Source organism: Medicago truncatula, chromosome 4 (assembly GCF_003473485.1).
Source record: "Medicago truncatula cultivar Jemalong A17 chromosome 4, MtrunA17r5.0-ANR, whole genome shotgun sequence".
Lineage (NCBI taxonomy): Eukaryota > Viridiplantae > Streptophyta > Magnoliopsida > Fabales > Fabaceae > Medicago > Medicago truncatula.
Genome location: NC_053045.1, coordinates 38,673,285 through 38,695,762, shown reverse-complemented (window position 1 = coordinate 38,695,762; position 22,478 = coordinate 38,673,285). Strand labels below are relative to the sequence as shown.

The following is a 22,478-nucleotide window of genomic DNA, read 5'->3' as shown; positions in this document are numbered from 1 at the left end:
TGCTGTTTTTTGGTGCTGGTTTTGATCTTGTAATTATTGATGTAATACTGTGTTGAGTTTGATGTTTCTTCCTTAGCACACCTAGTGGTAGGAAGGCCAATGTTGTGTTAATATATTTCATTTTAGCCTCTTCAAAAAAAAAACAATTGAGGTTCTTAACAAAAAAAATGCAATTGAGGTTCCTATCAACAATTTTAGGCTAAGATTAATTCCTTGACCCTAAGCCACTTTAATATAAATCAAAGTATCTAACTCCTTAGTTGGCTATTGATTTACATAAGAACTAAGAATGATGATTTCTCCGAACACATAATCATAACGATATATTCTTATATTCAACCATAGTCATATCAACTCAACACAAGTTAAGACCTTGTTTTTCTGTTAGAATAAATATCTAGGACAAATTAAGAGTGATAAAATTTGTTAAGCACCAATGGAAATTCTTTTTCCTTTTTAAACTCGGTATTCAGTCAATGACCGATTAATCTTAGGGGTTCAATACCAGCATTTCACTTACATAGCTTTGTATGAACTTAACCCATCAAAATTGACATCAGAAGAAATCGAACACGAGATCTTAAGATGAGCACACTTTAAAGTCTAAAACCAACACCATTAAATCAACCTAAATATGATAATAGAATTTCCCTTCAAAATGGTATGTTTCAATGGAATGGAGTTATATAGAAGTGGAGATGGGAAAAATAAATAGAGGAAAAGGATTTTAGAATGTATCAATTCGGATACCTCTTTGGTGTTTGTCAATGGGAAAAAATAAATGGAGGATGTGGATTTTAGTTCATGAAAATGTTGCTCCCTATGTTAGTTAAAAACACAAGTTATATCTCTAATTCTTGACTTGGCCAAAAACACAAAATATGCGATTATTGTTTATTTTGTTTGTTAAATCAGTTTCTCACTTGAATTGAGATGTTTGATTATTTCAAATTTGTTTATTGACAAGTGGAAAGACCATTAGACATGGTGATGTGTCCTTTGGAACTAAAATAGAAGTGAATCAAATTGATTTGTCGTTTTAAAGGCATTAATTTAAAACCCTAATTTATTCTCCTTTCTTTTGATTCCAAATCCTAGGTTATTCTCTTTTCCATTTCAAAACATCTCCACCTATTTTTTTTTTCTTTCTTATCATCGATTAACACACATATATTTTGAACTGCATGATGAATCTGCACTAGATCATGGCTATCATTTCAACATGGATGAAATAAATACTCCATTAAGATGGGAAATAAAAAACATATTGCTCAAGATTAAAAATCAAAACAAGCATAATCGTGCTAAGACCATAAAATTACAAAACAAACAAAAAAAGATTAAAAATATGTAAAAATCACTTATTTAATTTAAAGAGAAAAAAACAATTTAAAAGTCAATTTCTGGTTAAAATTGTCCTTACATCAAAAAGAAAAATGGTAATAATTAGAGTTTTTTTAGGGAAAAAGAACATAATTTTATAGATAAACTTATTTTTTTTATTAAAATATTTTTCTTACAATAAAAATACTGTTTTTCTCAAAAAACAATATTGTTTGTATAAATTTTTTGTTTTAGTCGTAGACCCGCACACCCATTTTGAGTTTGAAAATCGCACTCAATCTCTCACAAGAGCGCCATGACCAATCCAATCGCTGATACTCCGAACGAAACTCTAAACCCTATCACCACCGAACAATGCCCCGAACAACCACCACCGCCACCACCACCACCACCAAATCCACAACCCGATCCTCATTTTTCTGAAACCCTAGAAAATCCCCAAATCCAAACCATCCCCGATCCCGATTCCACAAACCCTAATCACGATCAAGAAGACACACTCATGGATGAAGATCCGACCCATCCCCAAATCGAAGACGATCCGGAACCCGAACCTCCATCCCCTGCAGCCACTACTGTTCGCCGTGGACATAAGCGGAAGAAATTCGGAGGGAAGCGAACGGCAGCCCAGAAAAGAAAGTCCCACGAGAAATTTGAGGTTATTATTCAAACCCTAAAACCTATTCCTTTTGTACCTGATAAAGTTCTTGACTTTGAGAGTCATAAAAGCCTTTTGGAGCGTTTGGGGTTGTGGGGTTTTGTCCACATTGAGTTTGATTCTGTCATTCGCAAAGATCTTGTTGCTCAGGTTATTGCTAGTTATAACTCTACTCAAAGGTGTAGTTTTGTTAATGATGTTAAGATCATGGTCAACCGTGCTGAGTTAGGTCGTGCTTTTAAGCTTCCGAAGAAGAATTCGGCTGCTGGTGGTTCTGTCGTTGATGTTGGGGAACTTAGTGCAGAGGATATTGCTTTCCTTGATGAGTTGGCGTCGAATTGGATGCTTTTGCATGATGATACACATATCATGACGAAGGATGTTATGCAGCAGTTGGGTTTGATCAAGGAGGGAAATTTGGAGAAGATGGATTGGGCTGGATTGATGTGGAGCATGCTGGAGAAGGAATTGAAGGCCACTCATCTGGAGGAGTGTTACTATGCATCACATTTGCAGCATTTGATTAAGTCGCAGCACAAGGAGTTGTTCGAGGAAACACTGGTGGTGGAGGTGGAGGGTGAAGGAGAAGAGGGTGTGGTGAAGGATGAGGAGGAAGAGGGTGAGGCGAAAGATGAGGAGGAAGAGGAAGATGGGGTGGTCGTGAAGGATGAGGTGGATGGGAGTGGTGATGTGAAAATGGGTGGGGTTGAAGAGAATCAGGTTCAGGAGTTGGAAGAACACAATATTGAATTGAGTCTGGGGCAAGATAAAGTTGAGACTTTACCGGTGGAAAAAGAGCAGGGGGAAGGGGAACAAATGATGGATTTTGAGCAGTCTAAGAAAGAAGAAACGGAGATGTGGTTTCTTGGTCAGAAGAACTATGTGGGGGAGCCCTCTTTGAGGCCGTGTCATAACAGGGATAGGAAGGGTATCGACTGTGAACAAGTGAAAGAGGATGAGGGAGAAGAAGAAGAGCATGAGCAAGAGGAGGAAGAGGAGGACGATGTTGAAGAAGATGAGCATGATGTTGGGTTCCATTTTTCAACGAAGCATCATTTGGAGGGAATGCCTTCTGGGACCGGTAGTTCAATTCAAGCAATGGAAGCAGTGCAGATGCCTTTTGGTTCTGGGATTCATCTTCATGATAGCTCGGTAGGAGATTTCCTCTCTGCTAGGGATGATCCTCAGATGATTCATGGCTCGTCACTTTTTGGTAATGGTCACAAGAGAGACATTGGTCTGGATAATCATAACTCTCACCATACCCTAAATGGCAGCAACAAGCGTTTGAGAAGTGATAGCCCATGGAGTTCTCAACCAATTGACTTTGAAGGATGCATGGAACAGATGCAACATTTCATGGAGAAAGCTAGGATGATGTATGCATCAAAAGATCAGGCTGCTGAAGAATCTGCAGCAAATCAACAAGTTTTGCTTAATGAGCTACAGAGGAGGGATGAAATGGTTGCCCATTTGCAGAAAGCAAGGATTGACCAGACTCAGAAAACACAGATTGAGGTATATCGGCTTGAGAAGGAACTTTATATGATGCAAAGCCTTGTGGAAGGCTACCGAAAAGCTTTGAAAGAAACACAAAAAGCTTTTGCTGACTATAGAGCACGTTGTCCGCAAGCTGATGAGCCACTTTACAAGGATGTTCCTGGATCTGGGGGCCTCGTTTTGAGTGTGATGGATCTGGAAAAGGAACGCCTGAGGAAGGAAGAAGAGGAAAGGATACAGCTGAGAGAACTTTTAAGAGATTTCGAAAAGAACTGTAAAGATATTGAGGAAGAGTGGCTTGGCCAGGTGGGTATACTGAATGAACATCTAAGCAGAGTTGAATCCTTGAGTGACAAGTTGCAGGCTCTTGACGAAAAAGTAAAACATTTGAAGGAAGTGAATGCAAAAGGCAAGATTTCTGATCCTCTTGAATCAGTTGAATGTGCTCCAGTAAGCAAAGCAGAAGCTGCTTAGTAATAAATATTTAGCTTTTCCATTAGCATGCAATTAAAATCAGTCCACACTGAGTTCAAGGCCCCAGTTTGTATGTTGATAATGTACAGGGCTTTATTTTAAAAACTGAGACCTTAATTTCTACCTTGAATTTGTGGTTATTTTCTTTCCTCGTTTTGCATCTATCTTGGGTCCAACCTAAATTTCTTCCTTAATTTCTATTTGATATGTTACTTTTTCTTGACAAAGTGGTATCTTGTTTGAAGAATGCAATGAGATAGAAATACTGACTAGGAAAGTCCATTTGGGATCTTCAGGGTTGATCAATGTTACAGTAGTTCATTAAATTTGGTGCATGTCAGTTTTATATGATTTGTTGTTACTTGTTACTATAATCTTATTTATCCACATGTTACAATGCTATGTTGATTTACGATCTTAGTCTTGTACACAACTACAGTCCAGATTCATCTGGAAGAGTTTCAGGCAGCATGCTGTTATGCTGGTGTTTCCATGCTTCTGTTGTGACTTTTTAGTTTCTATTAAGTGATTCATAATTGTTTGAAGTAAACATCAGCATGATTTATTAGTTATAAAATGTTAGCTCTTGTCTGATTTCTACCAGTTTGGTAGTTTTATCCTCAAATGATCAACAGAAAATCTGTTGAAGTTAGTTATGTCTGTTTCTTAGAAAACTGACATAGGCTGTTTCTTAGGAAACTCTTCGTCTTAGGTTGTTGACCTTTCTAATCAACTATTTCTTCTTTGCCAACCAAAGAAAAATCTGATTTATTTTCACAGGCCTCTTGGAAAATTCAGGTGTGTTAACTTCAATATCCATTAGACAAGGAATACTTTGGCATTGCTATTGCTATTTCCTTAAATTCCAAGCGTTAACTTTTTTTATTATCTTGTATTTAGTAAGATTATCATCTGTAGTTGATGAAAGTTAGCTCCTTGTGAATGTATATTGAGTTTTAACCCGATAGTATGAAATAGTGCTGCTATTTGAGGGCTGTAGATGGCACCTGCTGCAGAAACTGTGGAGCATTTTTGCATTGCCTCTGTTGCTGCCACTTTACGGAAATGAGAGGGTTTAAATGCTCAGTTGTTGGGCATTCGTTTTTGGTTGTTTTGTGATTTTACCCCTTTCTTTTTCATCAGAACAACCTTTTGGTTAGATTTTTAAACATTGTTTGAAGCTTTAGTCTGGCGACATTCGTTGCCAAGCTCTGTCACACTCACTTTTCTGCATATAATTTGTAGTGTTGATTTGTTTGCTTATCTTCTACTCCTTTCTCAAATATCCCAATTCCCAATCTTTCAAATAGAAGAAAGATTCCTCTATATCTGTTTGGTTCCTCAATCGTCTGTTGTGTTTTCTTTTAAAATTCAAACCATCCTAGTCCTCATTTTGTTCTACTTGCTGACTCCTCTGTTTTGCCTGTGTTCTGTTGTGATTGTTTTACCCTTTATGTTTTCTGCAGCCAAGGTATCATCCACTCAGTGCTAAACAACTTTATTATTCCTCGACTTTTGTTATTACTCCCTCCGTCCCGTTTTAAACGACCCAATTTAAAAATATGTATTGTTCATATAATATGCTTTGACTCTATTTTTCTACTAATATAGGATATAAGATATTGTTGGATTCGTCTCAACGAATGTTTTCTAAATATCAAATTTTCATAATTTTTTCTAATATGATTATTAAAGATATTTAATTACAAAATTGTGCATTAACATACGTGTTATAGTCAACTAGGTCACATAATAAGGGACGGAGGGAGTATTAGCTAGTCTCTTTCACTGTCCATAAAAAATCGCCTGCTTAATGGTGTTGATGTTGGCTGCACTGTATTGTGATCGTAGCAATGGTGATTGGTGTGTGTCATACACATTGTATTCAGTTTTACTTATAGGGAGATATAACCTGGCTATGAGGTAAGGGTCATGTAGGGGGAATGTCCTGGGTATTTATTTATGAATACAACGCTACTTAGATAGATGTCTGCATTTTTGTTGATGCGTTAAAAAATCTTGTGCGCGAGTCTTGCTGCTTACATACAAGTTGGTGGGAGAGTTTGTGACGAGAATAAACTACCTGCCAGTGCAAGAATTTTGCAAGTTGTGACGAGAATACATTCTACATATCACTTGCATGTATTCTGATGTCAAAGGTTGGTAAAGAGCCCACATATTGCACAAACAAAACTTGGAAACGGATTAAATTAGAAATAGTTTAAAACTGAATAGCTCATAGTTTTACACCAACGATAATCAAGTGTCCAGTATCAACCAAATACATGTGTAATTGTCGCAATATATTTCTTCTTAGAATGTGAATGTGGTTTCTTTAATTTAATACATCATATAAGTATTATGCTCCATGAAACTTGCTCATGCTCAGGGCTCGCTAACACCTTTGAAGTTTGTCATGAGAATAAACTGGCAAAGACATGTTAAATTTTCATTAGGCTGTACGATAACAACTATCACTGCCTTGTACTTCTTAATTCAAACTCCGAAATCATAAGGAATGTTTAATGTAACTAGAGTTTTGACCGTATTTGCTTTCATATAGAAGAGTTGATTATATTAACTGTAAAATAAATATATAAGCAGGGCTTTGTAAAAGCTTTAGGCACTATATCTGACCATTTCATTCTCCCCTGTAGTCAGTATCTTGCTAGTGTGTACTTTGCTGATGAACCTTGGCATCCTTTTTAGTGCAAACGCAAACCTACCTAGGCCATCCTTTACTTACCCCCCTAACTTTCATTTGTTTTCATTTATTACCTCTATTTTTACATTTCTGTGTTTCTTTTTACTATGAATCTGACCTAATTGTTTACCGGTTTGCTTCCTGTTTGAGTTATCAAACAAGTGAAGAAATTTTTACCAAATTTCATTTTAAAAGATTCAAAACAATTTATTTCATTCATTGTATGCCCATTGTCTTATTCTACTTATAAATATTTATAACTTTATTAGTGAAATGAGATAAAATAAAATGAAGACTAATAAACAAAATTGATTCTCTAAAAAAAACAAAAAAATTTTGAGAGAGAAAAAAAAAACAAAAAAAATTGATTCTTTAAAAATGAAGACTAATAAACAAAATTGATTCTTTAAAAAAAACAAATTTTTTTTTTGAGAGAAAAAAAAAACAAAAAATTATTGTACTTTTCTTTATCATATTGTCGTGAAAGATGTAGATTTTTTTTAGCTTAAATGCTCAGGGATTGAGGGGTTTGTGAGTAAAATTGACCACTCAGCCTTTCTCTGCTCCATCTAGACTGCATAGGATAATGCATCTTCTTCCCACATGCATTGGGACCATTTTTTTTTTTAGAATTATGACATCAATGATTCAATGGCATATACTCTTATCAATTCACAACTACTTTCAGAAATTTGTATAAATAAATATCTCTAAAATCCTAACATCACTGATTCATTGTCCCATTCTAGTTGCTTGCATCTATCACTAGTAATTCATAGGAAAACATGGTGTAACATTTTACACTCACCATATGCATATACAACTAGAATTGATGAAAATATTTACACTTTGGTTTTTTTTTCCTTCCAATTAATATGTCAAAATAAAGAAGATTACATATCCATGGAAAACATCAATAATTAAAAAAAGAGTACAACAAATCAAAACCCATAGGAGGCAAGATTTCAGTGACATACACACCTTCCTTTCATCCATCCCAACAAAACTCCACTAGTTTTGTTTTCCAACTTGAATTGAAAAACAACATAATTAAAATAATTGAAAAGAATCAAAGACAACAACAACAAATACTAACAAAAAAAGAAAACGAAAGAATCTCCAACATTACATTACATAAACCCCATATAGTTAAAGGAGACACCAACACCACCAAGTACTGTTTATTTCTTCTCTTTGATATTGATGTCACTGAGTGGTGCACATGTGTTTCACTGAATTCCAATCATGCAACTTTGAGTGGTCCCATTATATAAAGTAAACACATCACGTGACTACCACAGTTTGATAGCAAAAGCTTACCACTTATATTCTCCCATCACATTATCCTTCATCAAAATTTCTTACCATTACATTACAACTTTTTGTCTTTTCTTTTTCTACTTAATTATTCTTCCTTCCAAATTTTAGTAGTAAGAAATAGGGATATTCCAACAAAAATAAAAATATCCACCTTCTAAAAATAAAAAAATATCAAGAAAGACAACATAGGATCATGTGAACTAGCCATGTCTCAAACATTGATAAGATGTTCATTTTCAATGTGAGTATCATTATCACATCGTGGTTTAGGTGATGGAGATGGTGACACTGCTGCTGCTGTAGCATTGTTCTTGATGTTTTGTTGTTGGTGATACACTTGCCTCAGCCTCTCTATCTCCCTCTTCAATGCTTCTTGATGAGCTGCATTATTAATTAATATTCATTGTAACATGTAGTATAATATTAGTATTATTAAGTAGTACCACTAGTAGTAATCTTAATGACTATAACTACTAGTTGCAGACACAGCACATGGTTATCTCAGACATACATCATTTTAATATTTGTGCAACTGCATGCAAGTGCTTTTACTAAAATCAATATCAATCTGTCCTCTTCTCTAATAATTGCTCTGATTCAACTCATGTGCCGTACGATGCAAAGTTCCACAAAAAAGAACCTAATTCCGTTGTTATCCTTTCTTCCATTTATAAGCCTATAATATAGTTTTCATTCATTATTAATTAATTATTCTCCTATAGTAAAAATAATTAGTGGTACAATTGAAAAGTACATCTCTATAAACTTTCTCTTGAACATGACATACTGAAAGTATAAAACTACGTATCAATGACCATATATATACACCAAAATCTAAACAGTGATTAATTAATGAATCAGAAAACTTATACTACATGACAGTGTAAAAGGTGAAATGAGAATATATTTAGGATGTAGCATACCATCTTTGAAGATTTTGTCTTGGGCTAGGGCTGCGATTCTTTGCTTGATAGCACTGTTATCAACATTTAGAAGCAACCTCTGATGATCCAAATATGCAACCCGTGGTGACAGCACTGATACTTCAGCCTTCATACATCAATAAATTATACAATAAGTTAAAACAAAATATAATCATAATATTAATATTAAGTACTATACACATCAAATTATAAGTATATGCTTGTATAAAGTTATGTTACCATCATGTTCAATGTAACTATTAAATTCACCTGTAATGAAGTCACACTTCTCTCAAGCTCTGATATGTATTGCAGTTTCCTCACTCTTGATCTTTGTGCAGATTGTCTATTTGCCAGGATTCTGATACATATGCAAACACAATAATTACAATCACATCATATGAATGAAAAGGTACAAAAATACATTCTTACATAATCACCATCACCACTACTAGCTCATGTTTCAATCACAGATTCACAGCAAATTCATTCTAATATATTACACCAGAAAAAAAAAATTAAAATACTACAAATTAAGTAAGCCATGTAATACACATATTTGGTTTTAGAAATGTGACAATTGTGTGACATGAATAATATGTTTGAGCAGTACCTTTTGACCCTCTTGGGGTCAGTAATTTTTGGACTTGAAAAAGTTGTTGTATTTCCATTATTGTCATCTTCATCATTCACAACTCCTCCATTTTCCTGTTTGCATTCACCAATTTCATCCTCATCAGATTCATGCTTCAATTGTTTCTGTTGCATCTTTTCCTCCTCATCTTCCTCTTTCTCATCATTGATGCTGTTATGATCAGAAGGAGTTGAAGGGTTAGAGTTAGATGACAATGTAGCTGGTGGTGGCATCATGGTATTATTCCTTGAAACCTCGTCCACACTAAACATGGACATCAATTGTTCATCATCAAACCTTTCAAACTCATTGTCTCCATCCCTACGGCGACAATGCTCCATCATCGATGCTTCTATGAAGGTCACTGAGTCACTGGCCGAACGCCTGTGTGCCCCTCTTCTGGTGGACGAGAAGTCAAGAAACTCGTCCACCCATGAAGGGTTTTGTTGATTGTTGGAAAAGTTTGAAGCATTACTTGGTGAGATGGTTTTAAGGTTAGGCATTTTTTGGTGAGAAGAAAATTCAGGCCAAGTTGGTGTCATGTTTGGAATTGGAACCTTTGGTGGCAATTGAGCCATATTTGAGAGAAAAGAGATAAACTCTATAACCAAAAAAAAAACTAGCTAGCTACAGTGGAATTGCCTCAACAAATGAAATGTGATCTTATTTATATATACAATGCAATGCAATGTGTGTGTATGAATTAATGTGTGTGTCAAGTAGACAAACAAAATGAAGAAGCATGTAGCATAGGTTTTTTTATAAAGACATGTATGTATGTGAAGGAGCCAGAGGGAATGTTAGAAAGGCACAAGAAGAACAACAATATGATGAATTCAATTCAATATAAATATATTAGTACATTATAATCATCAACTTTTATTTATTTATTTTTAATTCAATATATTATTGTGTTGGGTTGAAATCCCAATAAATAAATCTGTGGGGGGTATCTGCATCTATGTGTTTGTGTAGTAGGGTCACATGGTGAGAAGAATTGGACAGCTATGGAACAGCTGTCTGGGAGGAGAAAATGTTTTGTTTTGGGTCTCCTCAACTTAACGGTATTACTGGAAAGTCGCCAATGTTTTATTTATAGAAAATGTTAGTAACTACTATGGTTTAAAACATTTTTAAGAACTTTAAATAATAAGTTCTTTTAAAAGTTATGTATTTAATGTATTAAAAATTGAAGTATTTGATTTTTTTAAAAGCAATATTTTAATTTAAAATAAAAAATTGCAGTTTATTTATTAGTCTTAATTACAGTTTTGATCCTTTAAGTATCATAATCTTTCGATTTTGTCCTCTAAGAAAATAGAAAGTCACACGTGGCACCTCACTTTAAATGATGCGGGGATAAACTTAAGGGACTGATTTGTTATTGTTTTTTTTATAGAGGATCAAAATTGCAAGATTGTGATACTTAAGAGGCCAAAATGCAATTAAGTCTAGTACTACATTAATAATAACTAGTGGGAAAGCCACCACGTGCCCTTTTGACCGTCTTTTAGTGGGTGGATTTTGGCTTGAGATACCCTTATATTAGCAATTATCTATCTCATGTGCAGTTAAGAAATTTAATCTCTTTGAATTAGTCAAATAAGGTCATATACGAATGTGAGAAAGTTTGATCTCAAGTCAAGAGTATGATACATATACCCACCTTTACAACTAAATTTAACCTAGTACATCATTTGAAAGTGCTATTCCTCTTAAAATGCTGCAGGAAGTTGGATCTCAAGTGACCTGACGAGATGGTCACCTCAATGAACTTAGACGGGTCTGTTTATTGGAGCTTTATGTCATATTCCTAATTGGTCTTAATGTTGGATGATACGGGCCAAAAAACGTATGTACCATAACACTAACCAATTTGGATATATTTTTGAAGTGGAAGCAATAGGAGGAACTATAAAAATATCAAATTAAAGATCAAAATAAAATTAGGTATAATCAAAATTAGTTTAGAGAATTAATGTCTCTAGTTCAAAGAGGTATGACTACCCCACTTGAGGAGTGTACCCAAAAACAAATTGCCACTAGAGGGTGTTGATGATTGGTGAGATCATATGGGTTCTGAAATCATCTTTATTATCTGAGAGAAGAACAAATGGCATGTGCTTCCCCTAAAAAATAAAAGAAAAATGAAAAATGGCATGTGCTTAAGATTTTTTGACAGTGGAAATGCATGGAATGCGATTCGGTTTCACCGTCAATATTTATTTAAACATATTGATTTTGATGGTTGTATGATAAAAAAAAAAATACATGTACTTTAATTACGATAACAAAAAATTGTACTCCTTTCGTAGACTTTAGGCATTTATATTTTTAATTTTTTATTAAAAAAAATCATAAAATGTTTATATTTTAAAAATATTCATTAAGACAACTCAACTAGATTGTATATGTTACATCCTTTATTCTTTTTTAAGTCTCGTTTTAATACAAATTTAACTTATTTTGATATTTTAAGAGTACGAAGAGAGTATAGAATAGTGGACTAAAGATGGAAAAAAATTATGTATCTGTTGATGACGGATACATGATGACTATCCTAATGAATGAATATCAATTGATAAAATAAATGAATATTTTAATTATCGTTACTTAATTGATACAAATGGGGATTTGATGTTACCCGAGCACACAAATATCTGTATCCGTTGTTAAAGTAAGTAAAATACCCAAGTATCCTTACTTAAACATAAAAGATTATTTCAACTCGTAAAAAAAATACGCATTTTTTGAAGGAAAGTTGACGAACTATTTTATGCTTAGAAATAAATGTATGAATATTATTATGTATATGTATATTATTGTGTAAGAATATTGTTATGTTTTGGTAAAAAGAAGGATTTTTTTTTTTTTTTGGTGTAAAAAGAAGGAAATGAATGTGATGATTTTTTGTTTAAGCTTAAGTAATTGTAAAAAGATTTTTTTTAACAAAAATCATTTTAAAAAACGTTATATGTGGATATCTAAATATACTCATGGATATCTAAAAATTTATGGATTTAACCGCATAACGGATACTTATAAGAGAATTGCTGTTCCCACATATAGTATGGATGTGCCACACGAGTAAAATACGGAAATGTCCTTCGGTAGTAAACTGCCGAAATTTTTAGGAAACCGGCAGCAGTTAACTGCCGAGGAAAACCTCGGTAGTTAACTGCCGAGGAAATCTGGACATAACTAGAACGCAGAACCACAACCTCCCATTTACAAAAAAACATTCAAAATTCTCAATTTCTCTCCAATCTTCACCAAATCCATTTTCACGAATTGCAAGCAAATCAAGTGCACATTATCACAAGTAAGTTGTGTCAATCATTTTAATGTTAATGTTAATTTGTTTATGTTAAGTTTTTAAAAAAAATTGAGTAGTTTGCATTTGGTTAGGTTTTATAAATGAATTGACAATTTCATCATTGCACGTGTAGTTTATGTATTGATAAATGAATGTAGTTGTTGCCTATGTAGTTTAAATCATAATGTGGCTTTGAATGGTGGCAAATGAACACAATTTGAATATGTTTTATACTTTGCACACAAAGTGTTTGATAAAATGTCTCAATGACAATTTTATTGATTATTTAGTTAGTTTAGTTATGGAAATGATAGAAATGATGTTAATTATACTTTGGTTAAGTTTATTTTGATTTTTTAGTTAGTTTAGGTTACACGAGAATTATGTTCATTGTTGTACTTTTAATGAGTTTAATTTTGTTTATGTTTAGTTTAGGTTTAATGTGTTTATGTTTATGTTTAATTAGGTTTAATTATGTTTAGTTTAGTTTAGGTTTAATTAGGTTTATGTTTATGTTTAGTTTAGGTTTAATGTGTTTGATTAGGTTATTGAAATGATGTTAATTTTTTTTTTTTTTTTGTAGATATGGCCGATCAGGACCCCATTGATCCATCGAAGATAATTGGTGGTAGGCGCGCCATGACTCAGAGCCACCGCAGGGAGAGGCAGAGCGGCCACATCCCAAAGAGGGGTAGAGGTCGGAGGGGAGTTGGCTCAGGAAGCTCTCAGGCTACACAGCCTGACGAGTCACAGGTTGTTGACCCGTCACAGCCTGTTGACTAGACTGGGGTGGAGTACCTGAACTATCAGGATCAGGTACAGCATGATGTGACGGATGGTGGATATGACCAGGATCATATACCACAGCAGCAGGATGCAGGAGACGAGGATGACATTGCAGCAGCTGCTGCACCGGAGGTGTTACCTACGGACCATCCCTTTCCTAGTGGACCGGCTGACTTGTCCTTGCTCCACTCTTATGCCGGTCATGTGGCGTTGCCACTCTGGTATAATTCAAATAATGTAAGTGTATTTTTTTTTAATTGTTTTTTCTTTATGTTAAAATATTTTCTTTAATTTAAATGTGTGTTTGTTTAATTATTATATCCACTTTTATATGTGTTTTTTTAATTGGTTTTTCTTTATGTTAAAATATTTTCTTTAATTTAAATGTGTGTTTGTTTAATTATTATATGCACTTTTATATTTGTTTTTTTTAATTCTTTTTCTTTATGTTTAATTATTTTCTTTAAATGTGTGTTTGTTTTAATTATTATATCCGCCTCTATATGTGTTTTTTTTTAATTCTTTTTCTTTATGTTTAATTATTTTCTTTAAATGTGTGTTTGTTTTAATTATTATATACACTGTTATATGTTTATTTTTTTAATTCTATTTTTTATGTTTAATTGTTTTCTTTATATGTGTTTTTGTTTAAACCATATTTATTTTTCTATTATTTCAGGTTCGTAAGACCCGCGTGCTTAAACCGATTAATCATGTGGCCAAGATTCTCACTCTCGGACGCCCTAACGGGAATGAGAATTGGTTTTGGGATGCGCTTCAGCAGAGCGGGCTACACGATTTGGTTTACTTGGGGTACTCCACCGTGCCTCATGCCCTGCTGCTGACTTTATGCGAGAGGTGGCATCCGGAGACCAACACCTTCCACATGCCGATGGGGGAGATGACTGTGACATTGGATGATTTCGCATGTCTCACGCATCTTCCTATTGAGGGGCGGATGTTGGATTATGAGAAGAAGATGCCCAAGCATGAGGGAGCGGCACTGCTGATGACGTATCTGGGTGTGTCCCAGCATGAGGCTGAAAAGATCTGCAACCAGGAGTACGGTGGGTACATTAGCTACCCGAGGCTGAGGGACTTCTATACCTCGTACCTTGGTAGGGCCAACGTATTGGCGGGTACGGAGGATCCTGAGGAGCTTGAGGAGCTGGCGAGGGTCAGGACATACTGTGTCCGGTGGTACCTTATGTACTTGGTCGGATGCTTGTTGTTTGACGATAGAAGCAACAAGCGCATCGAGCTGATATATTTGACGACCATGGCGGACGGCTACGCAGGAATGCGTAATTATTCCTGGGGAGGTATGACCCTCGCCTACCTATACGGCGAGTTGGCGGATGCATGTAGGCCTGGACACAGAGCGCTTGGGGGGAGCGTGACACTGCTCACTGTAAGAAAACTTAAATTTTATATTTATGTTAACTTTATTTTTTTGTTATATTTTTCTGTGCGTAATAATTTATAAATGTTATTTGTTTGGTTTGTGCAGGCATGGTTTTTGGCGCATTTTTCAGGGTTGATCTCAACACTGACTACCTGGAAAACTATCCGGTTGCAGCGAGGTGGAAGCTCCAGAAGGGTCATGGGGAGGGGATCACGTATCGGTCACTGCTCGATCGTATACAGTTAGATGATGCATGCTGAAGGCCGTACGAGGAGCACAGAGAGATCCAGGACTTCGAGGAGGTTTTCTGGTATTCTGGATGGATTATGTGCGGTGTCCGTAGGGTGTACCGTCACTTGCCCGAGAGGGTTTTGAGGCAGTACGGATACGTGCAGACCATCCCCAGACATCCGACTGATGTTAGGGACCTCCCACCGCCTTCAATTGTGCAGATGTTCGTCGACTTCCGCACTCACACGCTTAAGGCGGACGATCGGGGTGAGCAGGCAGGAGAGGATACATGGCGGGTGGCGGATGGCTACCCGCCATATGACGATCGGGGACGTCATATGGTACACTAGGGTGTCTCACCCTCAGATCTTGCCACCTATTCCAGGAGATCTTCCGAGGCCTGTAAATGAAGAGCAGATCATTGCAGACCAGTGGGAGCGGTATGAGGCGAGAAGCTCGCCTGACACCTATGACATGGTTAGTGGCGCTGTTGCCTACGCTGATGCGCAGTTAGGCCAGGAGGAGGTCATGAGCATGACCCCTCAGCAGTGGTTTGAGGCCATGACCCATATGAGGGAGCAGATCGCGCCGATTTTGACCAGGAGGAGAGCCCAGAGGCCGAGGAGGAGGCACCATCAGCAGGATCAGGACCAGTAGTACTATTTTCCTTTTTTAGGACTTATTTTTTAGTTTTAGTCTTTTGATGACATTGAGTTATGTATATTTGTATATTTCTACTTTGATGACATTATTTTTAATTTCATGGGCTTTTTTTATTTTGTTTAATGTACAAAAATGTTGGTTTAATTAAGTTGTGCATTTGCACCAATATTTATTTGTTATTTGAACTGTTATGATGAATTTTAAAACTTTGTGTAAAAATACGGCTTTCAAAATAATTTAGAATGATTTTGAAATGTTTTTTAGATGAAGATTTCCTCGGCAGTTAACTACCGAGGTTTTCTTCCGCAGTTTTCTTCGGTAGTTAACTGCCGAAATTGTTTAAGTTCAGATTTCCTCGGCAGTTAATTGCCGTCGGTTTCCTAAAAACTTCGGTAGCAAACTACCGAAGGGCATTTTCGTATTTTACTCGTGTGGCACAGCCAAACAACATGTGGGAACAGCAATTCTCTACTTGTAATTGTATGTAACCGCGTAAGTGTATAATGAATATGAAATCTTAACCAGGCTAAACAGTCAATCCGAACACTAGTTTTTAGGAAAAGGATGATGTTATGCAGTGATGCAGTGTTCAAAATTTGGTTGATTTGCAGTTTTTATTTGAATGAGTTTGGATATTAAGAGGCCATATATAGTCTCTGGAGTATCTTGTAAAGGATGATGTTATATGCGCCCATGTGAATTGATTGCATGCACTATGCTAGCTTTCTTTGCTTTGTCCACAAACCATTGCCACATGTTGGGTATATTACTTAATATTATAATAATAAAAAATGCCCTCCCTCTCTTTGTGGATGTGCTTCCAGGCACCTTCCTTCTTCCATGATCTTTTCTTAACTGCAACTCTTTAGTTTTTTTAAATTTTAATGGAGACAATAGTTTGACAAAGCCTTAAATCATCATGATTAGGAGATAGGGATATATAAAATTCGCAAATCAAGGAAGTGCCTGCCAATAAAGCATAATCGTGGATCCATTGTATTATATATATCACAGTTAAATATATATATATATATATATATTTTTTTTTTAAACAAATATGTTTATTTAGTTACTATAAATATATCAATTTTTAGTGTTTTTTTAAAGAAAGGAGCTTATAGCATATCTTTAATAAGAAGTAAATCAATATATTGAGGTATAACAAAATGAATAATGATAGTAGCTAATAAAGTGGTCTCGGGTGATAATGTATGAGCTAGCATGTTTGTTTGTCTACGACGACATTCTACTTGAGATTTTGTGAATTGAGTTGAGAAAAAATCCCTACAAACTGTGATATAATTAATATGACCGAATTCCATGAAATCAATTTGTCTATGAAAAGCGTCAATTGTTGTCTTAGAATCGATCACAAAAACCACATTTTCAAATTGCATATCATTGATCCATTGCATCGCTTGGAGCATACCTGTTGCTTCATCGTTGCAACTGGGAACATAGGAGAGAAGCTCATTGTCTTTGCCAAGACAAAAGCACCATGCTCGTCTCACAAACAAATGCCAATTCATGTTCGATTATCAATTTTCAGTGTTAATCTCTCTAGAATATATCTTCTATTTTTTTGTCCTATAAATTTTCAGTTTTAAATTTTAGCCCCTATTTATTTTACAAACGTTTATGTCTCATATTCTAAAAAAAAATGTCTCATATTCTAAAAGACTTTATTTGTTGACATATCATTGATAGGATCTTACTATATCATTAGTTTAATAATTTAACTATTTAATATTTGATATTTATTAATTTATATATAAGTTCAAATTAAAGATTAAATTTAACTTTAAAGTAATTTACCTTTTCGTCAAACATTTCAATTCAAATTTCTAATTTTTACATTCATTTACTTATTTGTAAAACTTTCTAGGCCATTTGCTATTCAACGATTTACATCGACTCAATTACATCCCCCCTATTTGATTAGATACATGAAAATAATATCCTTTTCTAAAATCAAAATTTTTGATCCTCAGTTTTCATGTTTGTTGCAATATTAGTCCCAACCTAGATTTTTTGGCACGGAATTTTTGACGTCGAAAGTGTTTGATTTTGCCTCAAATCCTCAATGTTAAATCTCAAGAGAAAATATCACTTTTAGGATCAACAAAATCCATCCTTTTTGCGTGATAAACGTGATCATCTTTGGATCAAAAACATGAGTCGTAAACAAAACGCATCAAAAATAAAAATTGTAGGACCACAACTTTAGTTAAATAGAGGATCAACTTGTTCAAAAAAAATTAAACAGAGGATCAAAAGGACAATCAAGCCATTTGCTTTAACAATTCGATCTTTCAAATTCCATGTTCTTTTATTCTTAATCTTCTACAATTCAACCGTCTTTTACATTCGAATAATTAAATTTTAAAACAATTAACGATACAATCTTTTTTACAGACATTTTCAAACAATCTTATACAAACGTGAGTCTATTTATTGATTAGCTTAGGCTCCCGTAGTCAAGTCACGGTGATCAAACATTTACTTGTATTTCAGATTTGATTTACCTTTTCTAAGACAAAATATCCGTAAACACTATGAAACATTTTTCTAATATATAAAAGTATCACAATGAACTTAATCTCTTTATTGAGTATTTGTTTATTCAATAGCACTTGTTGCCGTGAAACAAAAAGAGAGATGATTGTGATTTGTGATATAATTATTTGTACCAAAAAATGCCTTCAGTAATTAGCTAGATTCGGACATTCGGTCTCATTCAGAAAATTGTCACAGTTACGTTGAATAGAAAATTGTTTTTAGCACTACAAAATTATTAATATAATACATAATTCATCATTAACTTACCTATAAATACCAAAAAAAATATGGGTAAAAGCACAACACATCTTTCTCACCTTTAACTGATAAATATTAATCAACCTGAAGCAGTTGTTGGTTCCAAATTAGTCTCATCCTTTACTAATTAATTACGATGACTGCCAATAATCAATTATATCATAGCATTTCATTGTCATTGCTTTTATGTTTGGGATTGTTTGCTATTCAAGTCACTTCTCGTACTCTCCAAGATGACTCCAACATATATGAGAAGCATGAACAATGGATGGTTCACTATGGCAAAGTCTATAAGGATCTTCAAGAAAGAGAGAATCGTTTAAAGATATTCAAAGAAAACGTAAATTACATTGAAGCTTCCAACAATGCTGGCAATAACAAGTTATACAAATTAGGCATTAATCAATTTGCAGACCTCACCAACGAGGAGTTCATAGCATCTAGAAACAAATTCAAAGGTCATATGTGCTCCTCAATCACAAAGACAAGTACTTTTAAGTATGAAAATGCAAGTGTTCCATCAACAGTGGATTGGAGAAAGAAAGGAGCAGTAACACCAGTGAAGAACCAAGGTCAATGTGGTAAGTGTCTATCTATTATGTAATGCATTCAATTACAAACTATGTGATCAAATATTGAATTGTCATTAAACTCTAGTTAATTTTAATTTACCTTTTTGTAGGATGTTGTTGGGCATTTTCTGCTGTTGCGGCAACCGAAGGAATCCATAAGTTGAGTACTGGGAAGTTGGTCTCTTTATCGGAACAAGAACTTGTTGATTGTGACACAAAAGGTGTAGACCAAGGTTGTGAGGGTGGTCTTATGGATGATGCTTTCAAATTCATCATTCAAAATCATGGACTCAACACTGAAGCTCAATACCCCTATCAAGGTGTTGACGGAACTTGCAGTGCAAACAAAGCATCCATCCATGCAGTTACTATTACCGGGTATGAAGATGTCCCTGCCAACAATGAGCAGGCACTGCAGAAAGCTGTGGCAAATCAACCAATTTCCGTAGCTATTGATGCTAGTGGGTCTGACTTTCAGTTTTACAAAAGTGGTGTCTTTACTGGTTCATGTGGAACTGAGTTGGACCATGGTGTCACAGCCGTAGGTTATGGTGTCGGTAATGATGGAACCAAGTATTGGTTGGTTAAGAATTCATGGGGAACTGATTGGGGTGAAGAAGGATACATTAAGATGCAAAGGGGAGTCGATGCAGCCGAAGGACTTTGTGGCATTGCAATGGAAGCATCTTACCCTACTGCTTAACTTCCAAACTTAATGCGTATGTTACCTAAACTATGTAAATTATGCTAAATTAATGTGGTTGTTCTTCCATTTAGCAGCTACATAGAATGTGATTTGCGATTTATGTATATACTTGTGTATCTATTAATACAATTAAGGAATCAAGAGTAAATCTTGTTGTTAACACTCCTTTTTCTCTACGTTTTCCTTTTATGTCTTTGAATTCTTTGATGAGTTTAAAAACCAAATGAAGAGTTTTAGGAGTGTTTTTTTTCCTTATGATTTAGAAGAGTGTTTTTGTTCTCTATAAAATTTATATTTATAATTGGACCAAGCAATCATGCGTGTAATTTTCTCCATTGATACATATATACTTATAATGCATTATTTTTATCAGCGTGGAAAAAAAATAAAAACAATAAAAAGAAGAAAAACTACAAACGCATTGAGCCACACCATATGCATCTGCCATGACAATAAATTAACACGACAACTTTCTCAAATTTGCAAATTTTAAAAAGACGAAGCTCCATTTTTAACAAGTCAATCCACTCCTTCATTTATAATGTATTTGTCGTCAAATTTGTTGATAACATATGTGAATGAGTAGAAGAAGAGCCAAACATAATTTTATAGAAAAATATCAAAATGCAATTGTGATATCTTTAAGAAATCTTAGTTTACCAAACATGATTTAAGTATTATTTTACAAGTTTTCTAATGTAGGCTGTTTAAAAAAATATCAAAATGCAATTATGATATCTTTAAGAAATTTTAGTTTGCCAAACATTTTTAGTTTTAAAGTAGATTAAAAATCTTAGAAAAGTTATAAGTAGCAAACAACTTTAGTTTTATTTTCAAAGCTATTATTTTTAACTTTAATTTCAAAATAACTTTTAAACTCGAAACAAGTAGGCCAAACGCAACCTTAATATATTTGAATGAAAACTAAAATTCACATATTTTTACACTTATTAACACAGAATCTTGTTATATTATGGTAACTATTATTGACTTAACTAATGAAAACTTCCATTTTAACTATATAATATTATTTAATTTTGCAAACAAACAAGAAAGATCTAGAAGAAGTGCTAATAGACTAGTAACAAACTCGTGAAAAAGCGCGCGAGGAGGGGTATAAAAGTTCCCATTTCCCTCTTTCATTTTCAGTTTGAATTGAAATTTGAAATTTCAATGGCAGAAGAATTCTCAACGGGAATGGCAATGGTACCACACGCAATCTCCACGAAGAAGCGACCAGCAAAGAACGAGAAGATCTGCCTCGAAGATTACATTCATCTTCTTCACTCTCGCCACACCGTTGATCTCACCATGAATCAACTCAATCAGGTTCCATTCATTTCCTTCTATTTTCATTCATCAAACCTAATTTTCATTTTCAATTTCAATTTTCTCATCGTTTTTTTCTTCTCAGGTCATTCGTATTCACGGCTTCAAGAAAATTCATCACGCTCCTAAGGTACGTACAATTTCTCTCTGATTTTCCTTTTTATCTATTTATTTATCATATAGATTTTTAAATTCAACTGTTCAATTGAATTCGGAAGATCTGTAGTAGTAATAGTTAGTTGAACGAGTTTTTATTTAATCTAATGTTGCTGTTGTTGATATGCGAATTTTCAAAGAAGAAGAGATTGTCGATGAATAATTTCGTTTTATGAAATTTGCGAAACTGATTTTGGATCTAATTTGCAGAAAGTGTTGACTGATGCTGTGGACGCGATCGATCTGGTGGATCTACCACGATCTACGCTTTCCGAGAGCATTTCCGCGTTCGCTGTGCTGACGGTGGAGGAAGCTGTTGCAGATCTCAGCGATCTCAACTGGCAAGAATGTTGTGTCACTTCTATCCAGAAATTCGGTTGCTGCGAGGATAGGAGATCGTTTCCTGCTTCCATGGATCAGAATCCCGGAGTCGCGAATCAGTCGCACTCACAGAGCCGTAGTCTCACTCCTGAAACTTTTAAGCGTAAGCTAGAAGCTGCAAAATTGGTGCCGAGGCGTAAGAGGAGCAGTATTCAATCTCTTCAATCTTCCGTGTCAATTGTTGATTCTGCTTCGTGCTGAGTAAATGACTCAATCATTCTCTTGCTTTTCTCTCTTACAGTTATAGACTTATAGTATATGTGTTGTGTTGTTGATCCATTTAACCAATTCTAGGTTTGGATTATGAAGATGTAAAGATAGTGAATGTGATGCTTCATACTATATCAGTAAATTTTACATTGAGTTCTTTCCCTGAGATAAGAATAGTTCTTTCTGTTTGTTGTATGCTTGATACCCTTATTTTAGCATGTAGATATTAGTAATTTCTGATTTTGAGCTCTTTTCTTGTTCCTTTTTTTCACAAAGAGACAAAGTATTAGTTACGTTTTTTAGCACTCAATAGAAGTATTGATTAGATAAATATGTTGCAAAATGATGT

General features: G+C 34.6%; 4 protein-coding genes across 4 annotated transcripts; 3 read left to right on the top strand and 1 right to left on the bottom strand.

The window, feature by feature from the left end:
* The first annotated feature begins 1,577 nt into the window (after window positions 1–1,577).
* Window positions 1,578–4,203, top strand: LOC11410469 (uncharacterized). The gene has a single exon (XM_039833068.1). It carries the CDS (start codon window positions 1,640–1,642, stop codon window positions 3,974–3,976), a length of 2,337 nt encoding a protein of 778 aa, XP_039689002.1. The 5' UTR covers window positions 1,578–1,639; the 3' UTR covers window positions 3,977–4,203.
* A 3,355-nt stretch (window positions 4,204–7,558) lies between these two features.
* On the bottom strand, window positions 7,559–10,550 carry LOC11422912 (basic leucine zipper 34). The gene is made up of 4 exons (XM_003607502.4): window positions 9,537–10,550; window positions 9,194–9,284; window positions 8,924–9,050; window positions 7,559–8,381 (listed from the first exon to the last, which is right to left on the bottom strand). Exons 1-4 carry the CDS (start codon window positions 10,133–10,135, stop codon window positions 8,212–8,214), a joined length of 987 nt encoding a protein of 328 aa, XP_003607550.1. The 5' UTR covers window positions 10,136–10,550; the 3' UTR covers window positions 7,559–8,211.
* An 8,265-nt stretch (window positions 10,551–18,815) lies between these two features.
* Window positions 18,816–20,201, top strand: LOC11414121 (senescence-specific cysteine protease SAG39). The gene is made up of 2 exons (XM_003607500.4): window positions 18,816–19,356; window positions 19,458–20,201. Exons 1-2 carry the CDS (start codon window positions 18,912–18,914, stop codon window positions 20,048–20,050), a joined length of 1,038 nt encoding a protein of 345 aa, XP_003607548.1. The 5' UTR covers window positions 18,816–18,911; the 3' UTR covers window positions 20,051–20,201.
* A 942-nt stretch (window positions 20,202–21,143) lies between these two features.
* LOC11419377 (uncharacterized) lies at window positions 21,144–22,375 on the top strand. Its single transcript, XM_003607499.4, has 3 exons — window positions 21,144–21,382; window positions 21,468–21,512; window positions 21,749–22,375. The coding sequence occupies exons 1-3, from the start codon at window positions 21,227–21,229 to the stop codon at window positions 22,118–22,120; spliced, it is 573 nt and encodes a 190-aa protein (XP_003607547.1). The 5' UTR covers window positions 21,144–21,226; the 3' UTR covers window positions 22,121–22,375.
* The last annotated feature ends 103 nt before the right edge of the window (window positions 22,376–22,478 follow it).